Consider the following 20,829-nt stretch of genomic DNA (forward strand, 5'->3'; position numbering starts at 1 on the left):
CCTGTCTCCCCACCAGGAATGCGCCGATCACTATTCCCTGATTAAAACTGGGAACCTAAGAGCAGAAATACGTTTTGGGAAGGCTTTAACCGTTACCATCAATATGATCGTGTATGGGGTTTTTGACAACATCATAGAGATAAATCAGAGGAGAAACGTTCTGTTTGACTACATGTGAACATGGACACCATGCAGCTCTCACGTGTCTTATCAATAGACCCTTACACGAAAAAGAATTTTTTAGATGTGTTTCCTTGCGATTGGCTTCCTGGTGGCAAGCTGTCTCAGAGACCCCTAGGTTTGGTGGTCAACACGCATCCACACAAGGTGAACACTGGCTCACCTTCTATCTGATGGAGCGTAACCATGGAGAGTTTTTTGACTCATATGGGCACCCCCCAAACAGTGTGTTGTTTCCTAAAAGCATTATGAAATTTTAAAACAAAAATGCCACAGACATTGTGTTTCACAACAGACAATTACAAGACCCCTGCTCCGTCACCTGCGGCTATCACTGCTTGTTTTTCTTACATAGAATCATAGAATATCAGAGTTGGAAGGGACATCTAGTCCAACCCCCTGCCCAGAGCAGGACCAATCCCCAACTAAATCATCCCAGCCAGGGCTTTGTCAAGCCTGACCTTAAAAATTTCTAAGGAAGGGGATTCCACCACCTCCCTAGGTAATGCATTCCAGTGTTTCACCACCCTCCTAGTGAAAAAGTTTTTCCTAATAGCCAACCTAAATCTCCCCCACTGCAACTTGAGACCATTACTCCTTGTCCTGTCATCTGCTATCACTGAGAATAGTCTAGATCCATCCTCTTTGGATCCACCTTTCAGGTAGTTGAAAGCAGCTATCAAATCCCCCCTCATTCTTCTCTTCCGCAGACTAAACAATCCCAGTTCCCTCAGCCTCTCCTCGTAAGTCATGTGTTCCAGACCTAATAATTTTTGTTGCCCTTCGCTGGACTCTCTCCAATTTTTCCACATCCTTCTTGAAGTGTGGGGCCCCAAACTTGACACAGTACTCCAGATGAGGCCTCACCAATGTCAAATAGAGGGAAACAGTCACGTCCCTCGATCTGCTGGCAATGGCCCTACATATACATCCCAAAATGCCATTGGCCTTCTTGGCAACAAGGGCACACTGTTGACTCATATCCAGCTTCTGATCCACTGTAACCCCTAGGTCCTTCTCTGCAGAACTGCTGCCTAGCCATTCGGTCCCTAGTCTGTAGCTGTGCATTGGATTCTTCTGTCCTAAATACGGGACTCTGCACTTGTCCTTGTTGAACCTCATCAGATTTCTTTTGGCCCAATCCTCCAATTTGTCTAGGTCCCTCTGTATCCTATCCCTACCCTCCAGCGTATCTACCACTCCTCCCAGTTTAGTGTCATCCGCAAACTTGCTGAGGGTGCAATCCACACCATCCTCCAGATCATTAATGAAGATATTGAACAAAACCGGCCCCAGGACCGACCCTTTGGGCACTCCGCTAGATATTGGCTGCCAACTAGACATGGAGCCATTGATCACTACCCGTTGAGCCCGATAATCTAGCCAACTTTCTACCCACCTTGTAGTGCATCCATCCAGCCCATACTTCTTTAACTTGCTGACAAGAATACTGTGGGAGACTGTGTCAAAAGCTTTGCTGAAGTCAAGGAATAACATGTCCACTGCTTTCCCTTCATCCATAGAACCAGTTATCTCATCATAGAAGGCAATTAGATTAGTCAGGCATAACTTGCCCTTGGTGAATCCATGCTGACTGTTCCTGATCACTTTCCTCTTGTCTAAGTGCTTCAGAATTGATTCATTGAGGACCTGCTCCATGATTTTTCCAGGGACTGAGGTGAGGCTGACTGGCCTGTAGTTCCCAGGATCCTCCTTCTTCCCTTTTTTAAAGATTGGCACTACATTAGCCTTTTTCCAGTCTTCTGGGACTTTCCCTGATCGCCATGAGTTTTCAAAGATAATGGCCAATGGCTCCGCAATCACATCCGCCAACTCCTTTAGCACTCTCAGATGCAACGCATCCGGCCCCATGGACTTGTGCATGGCCAGCTTTTCTAAATAGTCCCGAACTACTACTTTCTTCACAGAGGGCTGGTCACCTCCTTCCCATGCTGTGCTGCCCAGTGCAGTAGTCTGGGAGCTGACCTTGTTCGTGAGGAGCTGACCTTGTTCATCATCGTAGCAAGGGTTTATCTTTTGACTGGATTTTAAAATTGTATTCTAATGACTTAGTGCAAAACGACCGGATGGTGATGAATTTTGTAAAAAATAAATTTAAATTCTTGGGCATGCCTAGCCTTGCTCAAAACATGTTTCAACAAGCCCAGACATGTGTATCTTGCAACGATTTTCATAGTCATGTTACCCAATAAAGCACCCCAGGTGAGGGGTTTAAAGACAATTGATGTTTGGCGGGTTTTGAAAAACAAACAAAACACAATGACCAATTCAGAAAAAAATATAGAAATGTTTTATTTAAAGCAAAACATTACCAGTTTAAAAAAAAATTTAGAACATGAAAAGGATCACACACTGAGCCATTCAGCTCTTTTAGCCAATTTTCTTTTTTTAGATGGCAAAAAAGGGGTCACGGTTTCTTGAGCCACCCCGGGTCGGCAGTCGAGGCCTTGAGGCATTCCAAAAAATCTCTGTTGGCCGTGTTGCCCATGACGGAAGATGGTATGTTCAGTTTCGCCATGGCATTCATAAACACATCCCATCCTTTAGGCACACGTCTGCTAGGAACAGAGCGTGTCTGGGTGATGGCCCTGACTAAGTCGAGTATGTTAGAACCATTAACCAAAGAGCCTTTGTACACAAAAGACCCTTTATTGTTCCATGAAGAGAGATTTTTATCCTGGCCCAGCTTATTTAGCAATACTAATGCATTTTTCTTAGAATGCTTATTCACGTTATCCAACACCTCCTGAGCAACAGAGTCTGAGGTCTTTGGTGTTTCTGAGGGTTTGGCAGTCACTCTCTCTTCCTGTTCCGGTAGAAACAGACCTATTTTTTCCTTTATCCACATCGCTCTGCTTCACGTACGTTAGCTACCTTTGAGGCACGGTGCTGTAAAGTTTTGCCTTTTCGTATTCAGCTAAGTCAGTTCTTTGAAGAACAGACTTCATTTCAGCATCCAGTAAGTGAGTTGTGGTCATTCTGATATTTTCCTCTGCCGGAGGGGGAGCCCTTAATTGCTCCTACTGGCGGCTGGGCACCAGGTACATTTTTTCTGCATACTCCATTATCGATTAGTTAAAAGCTCCATTATCAGAGGAATAGCAAAACTTAACAGAGGTCCGATAAACCCCCCAAACTGTTTCACCAGATGCTTCTTTCTTTTAAGTGAAACCCTTTTATTACACAAAGTTTTTATAAGCGTGCGTTTCTTTTTCAGCAGACGCACTTGATTCTGTGTTAAAGGTACATTTCGTTTTAAGGTATTGAGTGCTATTTCTGAGATGGCCGCGACTAGATCGTCAGAGGCCGAGCACAGTATAGCCCTCCTTTGTTGCGGGGATGATTTGCTAAGTAATTTTAAAAGGACCAGGTTTCTCTTCACGCAGCTAGACATGTTTTCAGTCAGCAGCCCCGGCTGTTAAAAAGGGGCCTGCCAATAATTCATCTCTTTTTATACGTGGCTGTTGTTCTTTTCAAAGTATAAACCGCCGGCCAGTCTAGAGGGAAAAGACCAGTTCTTAGTCTATAAGCTTCTGGTGTGGAAGCATTTAAATCCACCACCAGGTAGCCATAAGGCCTTTTGGTAGCATCCTCAAAAGCTTCTAGAAAGAACTGAGCTTTCCTGGGGTACATTTGCCGAGTGAGTGTAGCAATTTGTAATTTATCCCTGGGGTTTTTGAACAGAACCATGTACTTTGTGTTTAGGTTAATCGTGCGACTCTTTTTACCCCTGACAAAATATGTTCTGAACTATACACATAATGCTCAGGTTCCTGTGATGCACATACTTGGTAAAGGCTTTCTCAATTTCATCGCTTTCACAAGCAGAGTTCATCAGATCATCTATGATAATCATTTACTTTATTGGTACGAAACAAACTGTCATCATCCAAAGCATCAGGCAGCCCCTCCACAAAATTGATAAAGGGATAGTTACAGAGCAGTTCTTTATTCAGAGGTTGCCAACAACTGTAACACCACACAATATTCTCAGGCATAACAGACGATGTTTGTTTGGCATTATCCAATTCATTTATTATAAAGTAACTTTTCCCGCAGTTGCTAGGCCCCGCGAGAATTGCAGAAAAGGGATGTTTCCACTTCGTATCCATTTTTCAAAAGCCGTAGGGCAGGGTTTTAAACCCTTCTCCTAGGACCCTCTTGTTATAAACAACTTTCTGTGTTTTTTTAAGGGGTTTTGTCTCTATTTGCCACTGATTTTTGTTTCTTACGATAGAGGGCTGCTGCACCTCTATCTTTTTTGAGGGGTTTTCTCGCAGGCCCGTGCAATAGTCCAGGACTAGATCTTTCAAACTGTCAAAGTTGATCTTTCACAGTTTGCTACGTTCAGGGTAATACCTTTGACTTTCATACAGGCCTTTGCTCCCGACAGCTTATACCCGTATGTTTTTGGGCCTGCCGACACAAACTCGGTGATGTGTTGATCTGGCGGGATCTTGCTCATGCAGTCCCCTAAATAATCCCCCAGAGGGGGATTCCAGTCACCCTCCCTTTTCACAATTATCACAGAGTCAGTGTCGTGGTACAGGCACCACTCTTGCAACCTGTATAGGAGGCTGTATGTTCTAAGCGGTGTGACGGGGCAAGGCCAGATGGCTATAGAAAAGTAGTGGGAGATAAATATATTAGCTCCAGGCTAAACAAATCCCTGGTACCAGGTTAAGTGAAATGGAAGTTGCTCCAGGTCAATTAAGACACCTGGGGCCAATTAAGAACTTTCCAGAAGGCAGAGAGAATGCTAGGTTGATTGGGACACCTGAAGTCAATCAGGGGCTGGCTGAAACTAGTTAAAAGCCTCCCAGTCAGTCAGGTGGGTGGGCAGGTCAGGAGCTGTGGAAGGAAGTTGCGCTATTGGAGAGGCTGAGTAGTACACACCATATCAGGCATAAGGAAGGAGGCCCTGAGGTAAGGGTGAAGTGGAGCTTGAGGAAGTGAGGGCTGCTGTGGGGGAAGTAGCCCAGGGAATTGTACATGTCATGTTTCTAAAAGGTCAGCTACCATAGCTGATACTATTAGGGTCCCTGGGCTGGAGCCTGGAGTAGAGGGTGGGCCTGGGCTCCCCCCTGCACCTTTGCCCCCTGATTAATCACTGAGATGGGGAGACAACAGAGACTGTTCAAGGAAGGATAACTTCTCCTCACCTCCCTCACTGGCTTATGATGAAAATGGCTCAGTAGACAGTGACCCTTGTCTCTAGAGAAAGAAGGGTTACATGGAGGGTCACAGTGAGCCTCTGAGGCTAGCGAAATCTGCCAGGAAATGCGGGACCCATGGAGGCAAGGACAGAGCTTTGTCACAACTGGTGTCAGGAATGGGACTTCATTCACAGCATGGCGGAAGAAAGAGGTTTAAAAAAAAAAGTGCACTGGGGTTTTGGATTTTTTTTTTTTTTGATTTTTGTTTGTTTGCTTTGTACCACAGTGGAGGAGGTGGTAAGAGCTCTGGTACAAGCCATGGCAGCCCAGCAGGAGGCCACCTGGGTTCAGGCAATGGCACAACAGGAGTCTATGCGGCTACAGCAGAAAACCAATCAATTATTGATGAGCCAGGCGACCCAAGATCGTGCCCTCTTGAGAGAGGTGGTGGACCAGCTGAAGATCCTCACCACCCAGGTCTGGGGGTCCGACGGGACGCGAACCCTGAGGGCCACTGGTTGTCTGCCAAAGATGACATCAGGAGATGATGTAGAGGCATATCTCCTCTCATTCAAAAGGACTGCTCAGCGTGAGGCGTGGCCCCAAGAGCAGTGGGCCAGCATTCTCACCCCTTTTTTGTGTGGAGAGGCCCAGGTGGCCTACTTTGACTTGCCTGCCACGGATGCCACTGACTATACTCATCTGAAGGCAGAGATCCTAGCACGATCAGGGGTAACGGCAGCGGAAAGGGCCCAGAGGTTCCATGAGTTGAAATACCAGGAGGACAAACCCCCGAGGTCCCAGCTATTTGACCTCATACACCTCGCACGGAAGTGGTTACAGCCCGAGGTGTGCAGGCCAGAGGAGATTTTGGAGACCCTGGTCATCAACCATTACATGCGGGGACTGCCGCCGGATCTCCGCAAATGGGTAGGCCAGAACAATCCGTCCACGTACGACGAGATGATCACACTGGTAGAAAGAAGGATGACAGCCAGGGAACTGACCCGACTACCCAAGGAAGGCCCCTTTCGAAGCAAGCACCCGACCCCGACCCTGGAAGGTTGGGCAGCCAAACCCCTGGGGAGTCCTAGATGGAAGAAGGGGGGGCCGAAAACCAGCGGGGACCCCAGAAGGAAGGGATTGGCCTGAGGGTGGGGTGGGGGTGGGGACCCTGAGACTAAACCCCCTAACCCCCCGGGTTAGGGGAGTGATTAAAAGCAGTTATAGATGTTATGCATGTGGGGAGTGGGGACACATAGCAGCACAGTGTCCCAGCACCAAGGAGCCTATCCAGTATAACTTGGGGGTTTGGGAGGACCCATGCTCCCTTATCCACCTCGTGGGGGTCGCATTAGCCCCACATAATTACACCAGGCCAATGAGGATAAATGGAGCAGAGACTACAGCGCTTGTGGACTCTGGGAGTGCTATCACCCTCATATCGGGTAAGCTGGTAAAAAGTAGTCAGCTGCTACAAGCCAAACGCGTAGCAGTGACGTGTGTGCATGGGGCCGCAAGCCATTACCCCACTATCCCAGTGGAGATAGAGGTTCAGGGAAGCCCCACTGAGGTGACCGTGGGCGTAGTTCCTAAACTTCCATATCCTGTAGTCATTGGGAGGAACTATCCAGGGTTTGATAATTTACTGCCCTCGGAGAGGCTGGAGGGAGGTGGGGACCTTGAGGACAGCGACTCGTCACCGGGGGAATGTCAACCCCCGATGTTCGCTGAGATTTCTCAGGATCTGTTCTCAGCCCCCCGAAAGACCCGGAAGACAAATAAAGAGAGGAAGGCTGCGAAGGCCTTGGGAACCCGGATCCTGACCCAGGGCCAGAAGACCTCCCTAGTAGGCAGATGGACGAGAGCAGCCAACAGAGAAACTTCCACCACAGAAGGTGAGCCAGAAGCTGTCCCCAGCCCTGATGGCAGCGAGCCGCTGGAAGAAGCAGAAGATGGCCCCTGGGAGCTTGGGCAGGTTAGTCCTGGGAGAGAGACTTTTGGACGGGACCAGGTGGAGGACCCCAGATATGATAATGCCAGGAAAGAGGTGGCCGAGATCGATGGGATACCATGGATGGGAAGGTCCAGGGTCCCGGACCTTACTTTATAGCGAAGAAAGATCTCCTGTACCGTGTGGTGCAAATGCAGGAGCAAGAGATACAACAACTTCTGGTGCCATGAAAACATCAAAAAGCCATATTGAGTCTCACCCACAGTCACCTGTTTGGAGGACACCTAGGGGTAGAGAAAACCCAGGCACAGATCCTGCGGAGGTTCTTCTGGCCAGGAGTACATGAAGATGTCCGGTGATACTGCACCTCTTGTCCGGAGTGTCAGTTACATAGCCCTCCCCCGCACTTGTGGGCTCCTTTGATAGCTCTTCCAATAATAGAGGATCCTTTCGAACGGATAGCCGTGGATCTGGTAGGGCCCCTAGAGAAGACAGCTCGGGGCTACCAACATGTGCTTGTTGTACTGGACTATGCAACCCAGTACCCGGAAGCTGTTCCCCTACGCAACACAGCTTCCAAGACAATAGCTAAGGAGCTAGTACAGGTCTTTGCCCAGGTTGGGCTACCCAAGGAGATATTGACTGATCAAGGGACACCTTTCATGTCCAAGTTGATGAAAGATCTCTGTTCATTGCTCCATGTACAAGCCCTACGGACCTCTGTATACCACACACAAACAGATGACCTTGTGGAAAGGTTCAATAGGACCCTCAAGGCCATGATCAGGAAAGTGGCAAGCCGGGATGGGAAAGATTGGCTTACCTCATGTTACCTATTACCTATTACCTATTACCTTAACTATTGCCTTACCTCATGTTCGCCATCTGGGAGGTTCCACAAGCTTCCATGGGTTTCTCTGCATTCGAACTACTATATGGGCGCCACCCTCAGGGCATATTGGATATAGCCAGAGAAGCCTGGGAAGAGGAGCCAAATCCCGGAAGGAACATAGTTGAACATGTACTGCAGATGAGAAATCGGATAGCCCGAGTTACGCCCATTGTACGGGAGCACTTGGAGAGAGCACAGGAGACCCAACAAACCCATTATAACCACCAAGCGAAGCTTCGACGGTTCCAACCAGGGGATCGGGTGATGGTACTGGTGCCCACAGCAGAAAGTAAACTGTTGGCCCAGTGGCAGGGACCCTATGAAATAATCAAAGCTGTGGGAGAGGTGAACTATAAAGTGCGGCAGCCAGGCCGCCTGAAATCGGAGCAAATTTACCACATCAATCTTCTAAAACCTTGGCACGATCGAGAGGCATGCTTAGTTATGCAGGGGGCCCTTCCCCAGGAGAATAACTTACATGAGCAAGTGAGGATATCGTCCGACTTGACATCGATCCAAAAGATCGAGGCAGCCGACATGATTAATCGCAACAGAGATGTGTTCTCTACAAAACCAGGGCGGACGACTGAGACCTATTACCATATCCGCACGATCCCTGGAGCCAAGGTAACATTGAGACCCTACCGAATCCCAGCAGCCAAAAGAGAAGAAATAAAGGCCGAAGCAAAGAAAATGTTAGAATTAGGGGTTATTGAAGAATCTTACAGTCAGTGGTCCAGTGCAATTGTTCTAGTGCCTAAACCTGACGGTACCATGAGATTCTGTAATGACTTTCACCGACTGCATGAAATATCCCAGTTTGATGCATACCCCATACCACGCATCGACGAACTGGTTGACCGACTGTGTAGTGCCCGATTCTTGACTACACTGGATCTGACAAAAGGGTACTGGCAGATTCCTCTGACCAAAGAAGCTAAAGAAAAGACAGCATTCTTCAACCCGGATGGGCTATTCCAGTTCTGCATATGGCACAGGGCTGGATGCCACCATGGCAATGCTGATGGTCTGTCACGAGCATACTGCCTGGCGTCCCAAGTTGCCCAACTCTATGGTGTTGAGCGGGAGGGCTGGGGATATGTGACGGGGCAAGGCCAGATGGCTATAGAAAAGTAGTGGGAGATAGATATATTAGCTCTAGGCTAAACAAATTCCTGGTACCAGGTTAAGTGAAATGGAAGCTGCTCCAGGTCAGTTAAGACACCTGGGGCCATTTAAGAACTTTCCAGAAGGCAGAGAGAATGCTAGGTTGATTGGGACACCTGAAGTCAATCAGGGGCTGGCTGAAACTAGTTAAAAGCCTCCCAGTCAGTCAGGTGGGTGGGCAGGTCAGGAGCTGTGGAAGGAAGTTGCGCTATTGGAGAGGCTGAGTAGTACACACCATATCAGGCACAAGGAAGGAGGCCCTGAGGTAAGGGTGAAGTGGAGCTTGAGGAAGTGAGGGCTGCTGTGGGGGAAGTAGCCCAGGGAATTGTACATGTCATGTTTCTAAAAGGTCAGCTACCATAGCTGATACTATTAGGGTCCCTGGGCTGGAGCCTGGAGTAGAGGGTGGGCCCGGGCTCCTCCCCCTACCTTTGCCCCCTGATTAATCACTGAGACGGGGAGACAACAGAGACTGTTCAAGGAAGGATAACTTCTCCTCACCTCCCTTGCTGGCTTATGATGAAAATGGCTCAGTAGACAGTGACCCTTGTCTCTAGAGAAAGAAGGGTTACATGGAGGGTCACAGTGAGCCTCTGAGGCTAGCGAAATCTGCCAGGAAACGCGGGACCCATGGAGGCAAGGACAGAGCTTTGTCACAGCGGGCGTAAGTGGTGGTAAAACAGGCTATGAAATCATTGGTGTTGCCAGAGACAGAGTACTGGTCTTCTGTGTGCTTCCAAGACACGCACACTGTTTCATCGTCGAAAAACTCGCAGGATGAAACCTCATAGTTGGGGGAAAACAGGTACTGAAAGAGTTCGTCAGGGTCTCTCATGATTCTGGTATTGGGTAGGTGGTTCTTTGGCCGAATTTACCCCACAGAGAATTTAAAAACAGTTTACCAATTTGGCGTTTAGCGGGGTTTAACCTGATCTTGTGTTGGCATAAACGCACGCCTTCTTTCTGGTAGAAATCGTTAACATACTTATTTTGTTTTTCTTCATCTGTGCACCAGCTGGGATACCCTGAAGCCTCTTGTTTCTGGCGGAGGTGTAATTTTACGTACTCTGAAAAGAGTTCATCAGATTTTTCATTAAAATGCCAGATTTTACAGATTTTAGCCACTGCGTACCCCTTCGCTATGGCCGCGTTCAATTCCACCATGCACCAAGTCCCCAGGATGGCCCTCTTCTCATCAGTCGAATATCTCTTTTTCTGCCTGTGATGGTTGTCTGGAGGGAGAAGAGCTACTGTGTTAGGCTCCAAAAACATAAACGTGTGCAGTCGTGCATGTCTCCCAGTGCGCACAGGTTCGGCATAGCGGGAACATAAGCTTGTCACCCACTTGACAGGTAACAATGGGAAAAAGAGGCCTAGCGGGGGGTACACTTTAACTTTTGCAATTCCAAAATAATTTGCAAGGGGTCCAAATTTGTCTCAGACTACATCGGGGTGTCCGATAGGGTATTCTTTGGTTTTGTTTACGAAACGGTACAGGCTGGTAAAATCATAATAGTGGATTTCTTCTCCAGGGTTAGGTTTGTAATACAGGCAGATAGCATTTGTCCTTCCCCACAAAAAGAGCATCCCTAGTCATGAGAGGCTGGGGCAACTGGGGTCAGTTTAAAAAATCTGCAATCTCCCTGTCTGTTTCTTTTATCACCTCCCACTTGTGCTCCCAGAGAGTCCTCACTACGAAACCAAGTCTTTTCAGATAGTTGGTCTTGCGCTGCGTCTTGTAATAAAGAAACCCAAGAGTTGTCCCAGTCATAGGATTTTGTGCTTTTTCACAATAGCAGGTGACACAGCCCCAGAAAAAACACCCGCTAAACTCAAAGGCCGTGCGTACCCCGTCAACATTGGCATAGCCATCTAAAAAGTAGGGGCCTACCTGTAGTTCCCCACCCTGTAAAGCATGCTGTATTTGTATATTTTCTTTGTGAGAGGTATACAAGAGCCACTGAATAGATGGGGTTGAATATCTCTTTTTCTGCCTGTGATGGTTGTCTGGAGGGAGAAGAGCTACCGTGTTAGGCTCCAAAAACATAAACCTGTACATAGCCATGCAGACAGATGCCAGCATAATGTACCGGAATGGATCTATACACAGTTTTATCTTGGTGAATTTACCAGGTTGTGTCTCTACTATATCTCCCTTCTCCATCAGTTTCATAATCTCTTTTCTGTATAGGATACAAGCCTGTCTCAAAATTTTGACAGCCTGCTGATAGTAATACGCAAGATCTTTCTGCAAGTCAAATGTCTCAGGGCTGTGGTCTTGATACCAGTCAAGAAACTGCGTTTTCCCTGGGCATCATGCTTTCTACACCATAGTGCTCCACACCGGGCATAGGCCCCACATAATTTTGATTTTCTAAAGTGTTAAAAAAATGTGGAAAATACCCTTTGCACCCTTCGAACTCCATCGCCTGCGGGAGCTTGCTAAGCTTCATGGGCAAGAAGTTTAAAGAGTCTATAAAACGAATGCCCAGGGCCTTAACTTCCACACACATTAGTTTACTACCCTGAGTGATCAGTTCTATGCACATCTTTTCCTTCAGTAACTGTCTAACGATGAAGTACGCATCATAACCTTTTGAATTGTGTGCTATGAATGTGTAGTCCCTGAAGTCTTTGCCAATAAAGGTCTTAACAAACATAGAAATACACTCATCGCCCTTAAATTCCCAGGATTTTTCTGGCTTTAGGGACATAGCAAAAATGTAATTGGGAGTGTGCAACCCAATCTCCTGCATGCATTTGAAATCATAAAAAATATACTTTTCTGAGGATTTGGGCTTTCTAAGGCTGTCCATAAAACAGAAGTGATTGTCTACATCTCCACAGATCAAACCCTGACACTGCTTACACCGCCTCTCTTTACACTTGTGCTGCTTGTCCACGTAAGACTGACACTTATCACGCAAAGTTTTAGACAGGCATTCAAATTGGTTTTTTGATGCACAGTCGATATGTCTGTCTAAACACTCTTTGGACCGACAATACAGTCTACAGCTAGGACACCTCAGCTGCATGTCCACGCTGTCTGAGCATGTTACGCTCAAGCAGAGGCAGCAACGATACCTGCAAGAGTGGTTGTGACTGTACACCGTGTGGCAAAACTCACAATAATTTTTTGCTCCGAACAACTTTTTCATACCCAGAATCCCATAATAATGCTCATCATGCAACAGGATAAAATAAGTCTTAGGCTACACTGGGCACCCCATTTTAAAAAAGCCCCAGCTGCCTTTCACCGCATACAGCACCACCTGTATGTTGACTCCTAAATGCTGTTCAAACCTTGCTATGTCACTGAGCATAATCTTTTTTTGATCTGACCACTGCAGTTTCTCATGCAACTTTCTCACCTCTGCTAACAATTCCGTGTCCGTAGGTTTACGGTTGGACATGATGGCCAAGAGCACACCCGCAAAACACAGATTGGTACTGGTGTAAGTCAGGTCTACTAAACATTGTCTCTTTTTATGAATAATTTGACTACTAAGGATAGAATTTAAAACTCTACGAGTGCCCCCACCCCTGTTTTTTACAACTGTCACAACGAGGCGCAATGTCCCATCGACATGCAACTCTCTGTTGCTCTGTAGCAGCTTTGAGGTCTGGTTTAAGAAATCCTCAGCAGACAGCTCATCTCTAGTTCTGACCGAAAACAAAGGGTTAGTTAAATTACAGCTCTCTAAATGTAACTGAACATAATCATCAGGGCCTACTCTACCATTAATGTCATCAAGAACTAACTATAGCCCTCTGTGTATGGCTTCAACAACCTGTTGAACTGGATTTATTTGCTCAAAATTGACAAAACGAAATTCCTCACAATAAACCGACCTCCCAAATCTAGGTAATTCACATTGCCAACTTCTCACTCTCTCTGCATTTTCAGGGTTACTTGTGAGTTCCATCAGTGGCATCTCCTCACGTGTTCTTGGTGAAAGGTGGCCTCTTATGCCCGGCGCTGGGATTTATGGGGTGATAGTGCTGTTCTCTGATTGGCAGAAGGGTCACGCGACCCTCTTCTGGGCAGTTCACCCCGTTGGACAATCTGCCCTATTTTGGTCAAATCTGCTCTCGGGGCAGTCCTATGCGGCCGAAACCCCTTCTGATTGGTAGAGGGATGTGGGAGGAGTTCTTAGAGGGTTCACATGAATCACTTCGGGACACCCTGCCCCGGAACTCCCTCCAATTGGTCAAATCTCCTCTCGGGGCGGTCCTACAGGGGTGAAACTCCTCCTGATTGGTAGAGGGCAGTGGGAGGAGTTGTTAGAGGGGTCACATGACCCACCTTGATTCCGGTCATGTGGCCGCCTTGCCCCCGGAAGTAATACCCCCATGGGGCGGGACTTCTGGTGACAGGTGGGCAGGGTTTAAGGGGTCAAGGGGTGGAGTTTAAGGTGTCAAGGGGCAGGGTGAGGGTGGTCATGTGGCCGCCTTGACCCTGGAAGTAATACCCCCATGAAGCAGGACTTCCGGTGACAAGTGGGCAGGGTGTATGGGGTCAAGGTGCTTGGTTTAACGGGTCAAGGGGTGGGGTTAGGATTTGATTGATGGTAGGGCCCTTAAACTGCTCAGGACTTTTGCATATTTACTCAATTTTTTGTTTTATAGGAAGTCTAAGGAAGAGTATGAAATTGAGCAAGAAAGGAAAAGGTCTAAAGAGGTGAGTGCATTTTTATATATATAATCAGTTGTGGTGATGATGAAGTAATAAAGTCCTCAATATTTTCTTTGATATTTTTGTCCTTGATAACAACTTTCAGTCCATGGCAAAGTCTCCTTGTTGCCATTATAAATTAAACTATCTTTCCTTTTGAAGTTTCTATTTCTCTCACTTTTATTTGAGTGCATTCTCATGACATTATTAACATCAGTGATGTGCATGATGGTCTTAACTTCATGGGGGAAGCAGACCATTGACATCTCCCTTCAGTGTTAAAGAGGAAGTGCAAATGAAGCATGCGTTTCTATCAAATGGCCAACTGAGAGATGTGGTGTTTGGAGAAAGCGAACAAATAGCTCCATCCTGTTTGCTCACCACAGGAAGAGAAGAGGGGGACAGATGATGCCATTTTTTGTTCTCAGTTGCAGTTATCCAGTTTGAAAAATGGTTTTGATGTCTGTTATGTAATATTTATGTTGTAATAGTGCCCAGAGATTCTAATCAGAATCAAGGCTCCATTGCGCAAGATGCTGTACAAACACAGACAAAAACATGGTCACTGTTCTGAAGTGTTTACAATCTAACTGTGTGGCAAAATGTTTATATCTATGGTTCTTTGACACTTTATTTCAGTACAGGTAAGCATTAGCAGTTGTATCGTACTCATCTTACTATGTAGTAGGTGTGTGCATGACAGAGTTGCTGTACCTTGTTTGGCAGAAAAAACAGTTACCTACCTTTCGTAACTGTTGTTCTTCAAGGTATGTTACTCATGTCCATTCCATTCTAGGTGTGTGTGCGCCCATGTGCACAATTGTCGGAATTTTTTTTCCTTAGCGGTATCCATAGAACCGGCTGTGGGGTCCTCTGGAGTGCCACACTCATGCACTGGTATATGAGGTGCCTCTGGCCCTATGCCCTCTCAGTTCCTACTTGCTGGCAACTCCGACAGAGGGGTAGGAGGGTTGGTAATGGAATGGACTTGAGCAACACATTTCAAAGAACAACAGTTACGAAAGGTAGCTTTGAGTCTTCTTTGAGTGCTTGCTCATGTTGATTCCATTCTGGGTGACTCACAAGCAGTATCCCTGAAGGTGGGCTCGGAGTTTATGAACATGCGGTTTGCAACACTGCTCTGTTGAAGTCAGCATCATCCCAGACTTGCTGCGTGATCGCATAATGGGACATGTATGTATGGATAGATGACCAGGTAGTGGCCCTGCAAGTGTCCAGAATCAGGACCTGGGCCAGGAAGGCTGCCGACGAGCTTGTGCGCTGGTTAAATGGGCTGCTGCAGTTGTCGGCAGTGGCACTATCGCCTGTTCATAGCAAAAATGGATGCAGGCGGTGATCCATGATGAAATTCTCTGGGCAATTCTATTGTCTGCCGCCATGACGGACAGCTGTGTCGACTTATGGAATGGCTTAGTCCCTTTGAGGTAAAAGGCTAGCGCTCTCCTGATGCCCAGAGAGTGTACTCCCCACTCCTCATGTGACTTATGAGGTTTTGGAAAGAAAACCAGTAAGTATATATCCTGGTTGTTATGAAACTGTGAAACTACATTGGGCAGGAAAGCTGGGTGTGGACGCAGCTGAACGTTGTCCTTGTAGAACACCATGTAGGGCAGCTCTGAGGTAAGTGCTCTAGTCTCAGAGACTCTATGGGCAGATGTTATTGCCACCAGGAATGAGATCTTCCAAGAGAGCAGAAGAAGGGACCAAGCAGCTCAAAGTGGGGCTCTGTGAGCCTTGACAGCATGAGGTTCAGGTCCCAAGGAGGGATGGACTCATGGACCTGCTGGAAGAGCGGCTTCAGACCTTTTAGAAACTGGACTGTCATGTCGTGAGCAAAGACTGCCCTGTCATGAAATGGAGGGTGGAAGGCTCAAATGGCTGCCAACTGGACTTGATCGACGAAAGAGACAGGCCCTGGAGCTTGAGATGCAGAAGGTAATCTAGGATCAACTGCAGCGAAGACCGTGGTTCAAAGCCCAACACGTAAACTGTTTCCATTTGGCCAGGTAGGTTGCCCTGGTGGAGGGCTTCCTGCTGCCCAACAGGACCAGTTGGACACGGCCTGAGCACTTCTGTTCCTCTGCATTCAGCCATGCAGCAACCAAGCCATCAGGTGCAGCACGGCTAGATTCAGGTGCAGAAGCCTGCTGTGGTTCTGGGATAGCAGGTCCAGTCATAGTGGCAGGTGCCAAAAAGGTCTAGTCTCTTGGCATCCTTATTCTTAGGCGTGGCGCTTGCCTGACTCAGCCTGTCCCTTTCATTGGCTGCAGATACAACGAGCGACCCAGGGGGCAGGTGGGCATACAGGTACTGAAACCCTGTCGCAGGGACATAATACTTCTTTTCCACCAGTTTGGAAGTGGGTGGAATGGATGAGGGGGTTTGTCATAGTGCTTTAGCAATCTTGAGAACCCCTTTATGGATCCACTCGGGGGGAGCAGCCACTAGCATGTCAAAGAGAGCATCCAACTGTTCTGCCAGCTCCTCAGCTTCCAGGTTTAGGATGGAAGCCACCTTTTTGAGGAGAGCCTGGTGCTCCTTGAAGTCATTGGGAGGGCTGGCATGGGAAGGGCTCACCACCACGTCGTCCGGTGATGAAGACAATGAAGGCATTGTGGGGGGGAGGAGCAATCTAGGCATTCACACTTAGGTATTCACACCTGCTCTCTTAACCCTGTGTTGGAGTCTGCACTGTGCTCCGAGCCTGGCGCTGGCATGAGGTGGCTTATCCGCAGCAGCCAGGGAGGAGTGGTGAGAGTATGGCACCGGTATCATTGGTATGCCCCAAGTGTTCCATTGGGCTGACACTGTCTTGTTGAATCCACGGTGAAGGGCTGAACTCTGGTTTCTGACTCAGATCAGTCATTTTCCTGAGACCAGGGTGGGGCCGTGGAAGCTTACTTTTCGGTGTGGGAGACCGGTGCCTGGTAGGCGGGGGCCAACGCCTTTTCAAGGAGCAGTACCAGGGTGACAGAGACTGGTGCCGTGGTGGTGAGCGGTCCCGCACCGGTGGAGACTGACATGTTGAGGATCGTCTGGGTGATAGGGACCTGCACCGGGGCATTTGCTGGCGAGAGGCTGGCCAGTACCAGGAATACAGAGATCGGTGCCTTGACTCGGGCAATCCATGCCTCATTGAAGGATATCGCAAACGTGGTGCTGGAGACCTGGGCCGTCTGGCCGGTCACCGGGGTTGTGGAGCTGGGGTCCTAGGTTGCGGAGACAGGGAACTATGCCTCTGCTCTGGGGACTGGTGGCGCTCCACCACTCTTTGGGGTGGCCCCATGGCTGGTTTGCCCTTGGGTTGCAGGACCTTAGCCACATCTTAGGCCGAGCGTGGTGTTGGCGGCACCAGCAAGCCCATCAGGTCTCTAGCTACCTGTAAGGCCTTGAGTGTCGAAGGTGCTAGTAGGTGCTGGGGTCTGCTACCGCTCCCAGGAGTCGGAGGCAGATCCCTGGGCTAACTTGTAGCTCTGGGGCGGGTGCATGGCCTGAACTGGGTCCTTTGCCCAGAGCTTCCTTCCCCTCTGTGGTCGATGCTGGGGAGCCGCATTGTTTCTTTTGCTGCTTCTTGGGCACTGGCGAGAGGGAAGGGTGCTGGGAGAAACCCACTGGTGGGGCGCTCCGCACCAACGCCAAAGTGCTGGGCGCAGAGTCAGATTGTAGGGCTCCAATGCTGGGCGAAGTGCAACCTCCATGAGGAGGGCCTTTAGGCGGATATCCCACTCTTTCTGAGTCCTGGGATTAAAGTTTTTACAAATTCTGCACTTCTCGTTTATGTTTGACTCTCCCAAGCACTTCAAGCGGCTGCTGTGGGGGTCACTAACAGGCAATAGGCCTGTTGCATGATGAACACAGTTTGAAGTCTGGGGAACGGGGTATGCCCTGCCCCGGGGCAAAGTCCCTGCCAGGACTCTAACTAAACAAACACGTAACACTTAATGACTAACTATCTGACAACTATATGTAACAAAGAAGACTGTCAACAGTCTGTAAGAAGTGGTATCGCACTTGCAAAGCAAGATGAAGGCGGTAAGAAAGAATTGAGAGGGCGTGGGACCAGTGGTACCTCATATACCAGCACATGAGTGCAGCACTCCAGAGGGCGCCACAGATACCGCTAAAGGCAAAAAATTCCAACAACTCTGCCCATGGGCGCGCACACACCCAGAATGGAATAGACATGAACAAGCACTTGAACTAGCAGTTTGTGCGCAGGAGGGTCCCCAGAATAACATTGATCTGATTAGGGAGAGTGCATACATCTTTGCAGGACAGAAACTTTGTCCCCATGACCTGAAAATTTGGTAAAGTTTCCCTGCGTTTGCAAGCACAGTGTTTGTGTTGACATAGTTAATCTTTTAATAGCTTTTATGAAAACTTATTTTAAACCTGGCTTGTACAGGAAAACACCAGCTTTGGGTAGGAGAATTTCAGATATCATAGTACTCCAAGCAAGATTCATGTAGTTGTGCTTCATTTTATGCTAGTTAAATGCTCTTACTCTAGCTATGAGAAGATGAAATATCAGATGACTTTTTTAGTTTTTGCTAAATTACATCTCAGTGGTTTACCACTTTAATCATTCCCATAGCAAACATTGTTGAATTCAACAATGGCCTGACCACTGAGGGAAGCTATCTAAAGAAAAAAACTAGGAGAGGTACCACTAGAAAAATAAAACTAAAAATAGTATATATAATATTTCAGGAATATTTAATCACAAAACACCAATTGAAACTCAAAATGAATGTTGGAAAGCTGGTACTAACTGGTAACTGCTGGAAGGTTTTTATAAGATTAAATAGAATGGCGGCAACAATTCTATAGAAGGACACAGGAGAGTGGATAAATAACACAAAGTGTTTTGATCTTATTCCTTTTTTGGGGGGGGTGACGGAGAGGAATCTTTCCTACCCAGGGAATGGTTTAGTTACCTCTGATGAAGTGAGTTAAATGATTTGATAATACTCCTAAATATTATGTATTTGTCCTTTTAATTAAAATCAATTACAGTAGAACCTCAGAGTTATGAACACCTGAGTTACGAACTGACTGGTCAATCACACACGTCATTTGGAACAGGATGTACACAATCAGGCAGCAGCAGAGACCCAATAAATAAATAAATAAAAAAGCAAATACAGTACAGTATTGTGTTAACTGTAAACTACTAAAAAAATAAAGGGAAAGTTTAAAAAAGAGATTTGACAAGGTAAGGAAACTATTTCTGTGCTTGTTTCTTTTAAATTAAGATGGTTAAAAGCAGTATTTTTCTTCTGCATATTAAAGTTTCAAAGCTGTATTAAGTCAATGTTCAGTTGTAAGCTTGTGAAAGAACAACCACAACATTTTGTTCAGAGTTACAAAATTTTTAAAAATATAATTAGGAAGGCCAAAAAAGAATTTGAAGAACAGTTATCCAAAGACTCAAAAAGTAATAGCAAAAAAATGTTCAAGTACATCAGAAGCAGGAAGCCTGCTAAACGACCAGTGGGGCCACTGGATGATTGAGATGCTAAAGGAGCACTCAAGGACGATAAGGCCATTGCGGAGAAGCTAAATGACTTCTTTGCTTTGGTTTTCACGGCTGAGGATGTGAGGGAGATTCCCAAACCTGAACCACTCTTTTTAGATGACAAATCTGAGGAACTGTCCCAGATTAAGGTGTCAACAGAGTAGGTTTTGGAACAAATTGATAAACTAAACAGTAATATGTCAGCAGGAGCAGATGGTATTCACTCAAGAGTTCTAAAGGAACTCAAACGTGAAATTGCAGAACCACTGACTCTAGTCTGTAAACTATCATTTAAATCAGCTTTTGTACCAGATGACTGGAGGATAGCTAATGTGATGCCAATTTTTAAAAAGGGTTCCAGAGGTGATCCTGGCAATTACAGGACAGTAAGCCTGACTTCAGTACCAGGCAAACTGGTTGAAACTATAGTAAAGAACAAAATTGTCAGACACATAGATGACCATAATTTGTTGGGGAAGAGTCAACATGGTTTTAGTAAAGGGAAATCATGCCTCACCAATCTACTAAAATTCTTTGAGGGAGTCAACAAGCATGTGGACAAGGGAGATCCAGTGGATATACTGTACAGAGATTTTCAGAAAGGGGTCCCTCACCAAAGGCTCTTAAGCAAAGTAAGCTGTCATGAGATAAGAGGGAAGGTCCTGTCATGGATCAGTAGCTGGTTAAAAGATAGGAAACTAAGGTTAGGAATAAATGATCAGTTTTCAGAATGGAGAGAGGTAAATAGTGGTGTCACCCAGGGTTTGTACTGTGCCCAGTCCAATAACATATTCCTAAATGATCTGGAAAAAGGGTTAAACAGTGAGGTGGCAAAATTTGTGGATGATACAAAACTACTTAAGATAGTTAAATCCCAGACAGATTGCGAAGAGCTACAAAAGAATCTCTCAAAACTGCGTGACTGGGCAAGAAAATGGCAGATGAAATTCAGTGTTGATAAATGCACATTGGAAAACATAATACCAACTATACATATTAAATTATGTGGTCTAAATTCACTCAAGAAAGAGATCTTGGAGTCATTTCACAAAATGAAATTAATAGGCAGCAGTTTTAAAACAAACAAAAGGAAATATTTCTTCACACAATGCACAGTCAACCTGTGGAACTCCCTGCCAGAGAATGTGAAGGCCAAGACTATAACAGGGTTCAAAAAATAACTAGATAAGTTCATGGAGGATAGGTCCATCCATGGCTATTAGCCAGGATGGATAGGGATGGTGT

The 20,829-nt window shown here is 46.8% G+C and overlaps 1 protein-coding gene across 3 annotated transcripts in view; it reads left to right on the forward strand.

Moving 5' to 3' along the window:
* CFAP36 (cilia and flagella associated protein 36) overlaps nucleotides 1–20,829 on the forward strand; it is a 107,199-nt gene that overhangs the window by 52,559 nt on the left and 33,811 nt on the right. For all 3 annotated transcript variants that reach the window (XM_073339335.1, XM_073339332.1, XM_073339334.1), the window contains exon 6: nucleotides 14,000–14,051. In XM_073339335.1, the coding sequence (XP_073195436.1) occupies nucleotides 14,000–14,051 (52 nt within the window). The remainder of the gene's footprint in view (nucleotides 1–13,999; nucleotides 14,052–20,829) is intronic.

Source organism: Lepidochelys kempii, chromosome 3 (genome assembly GCF_965140265.1).
Source record: "Lepidochelys kempii isolate rLepKem1 chromosome 3, rLepKem1.hap2, whole genome shotgun sequence".
In the NCBI taxonomy this organism is placed as follows: Eukaryota; Metazoa; Chordata; order Testudines; family Cheloniidae; genus Lepidochelys; species Lepidochelys kempii.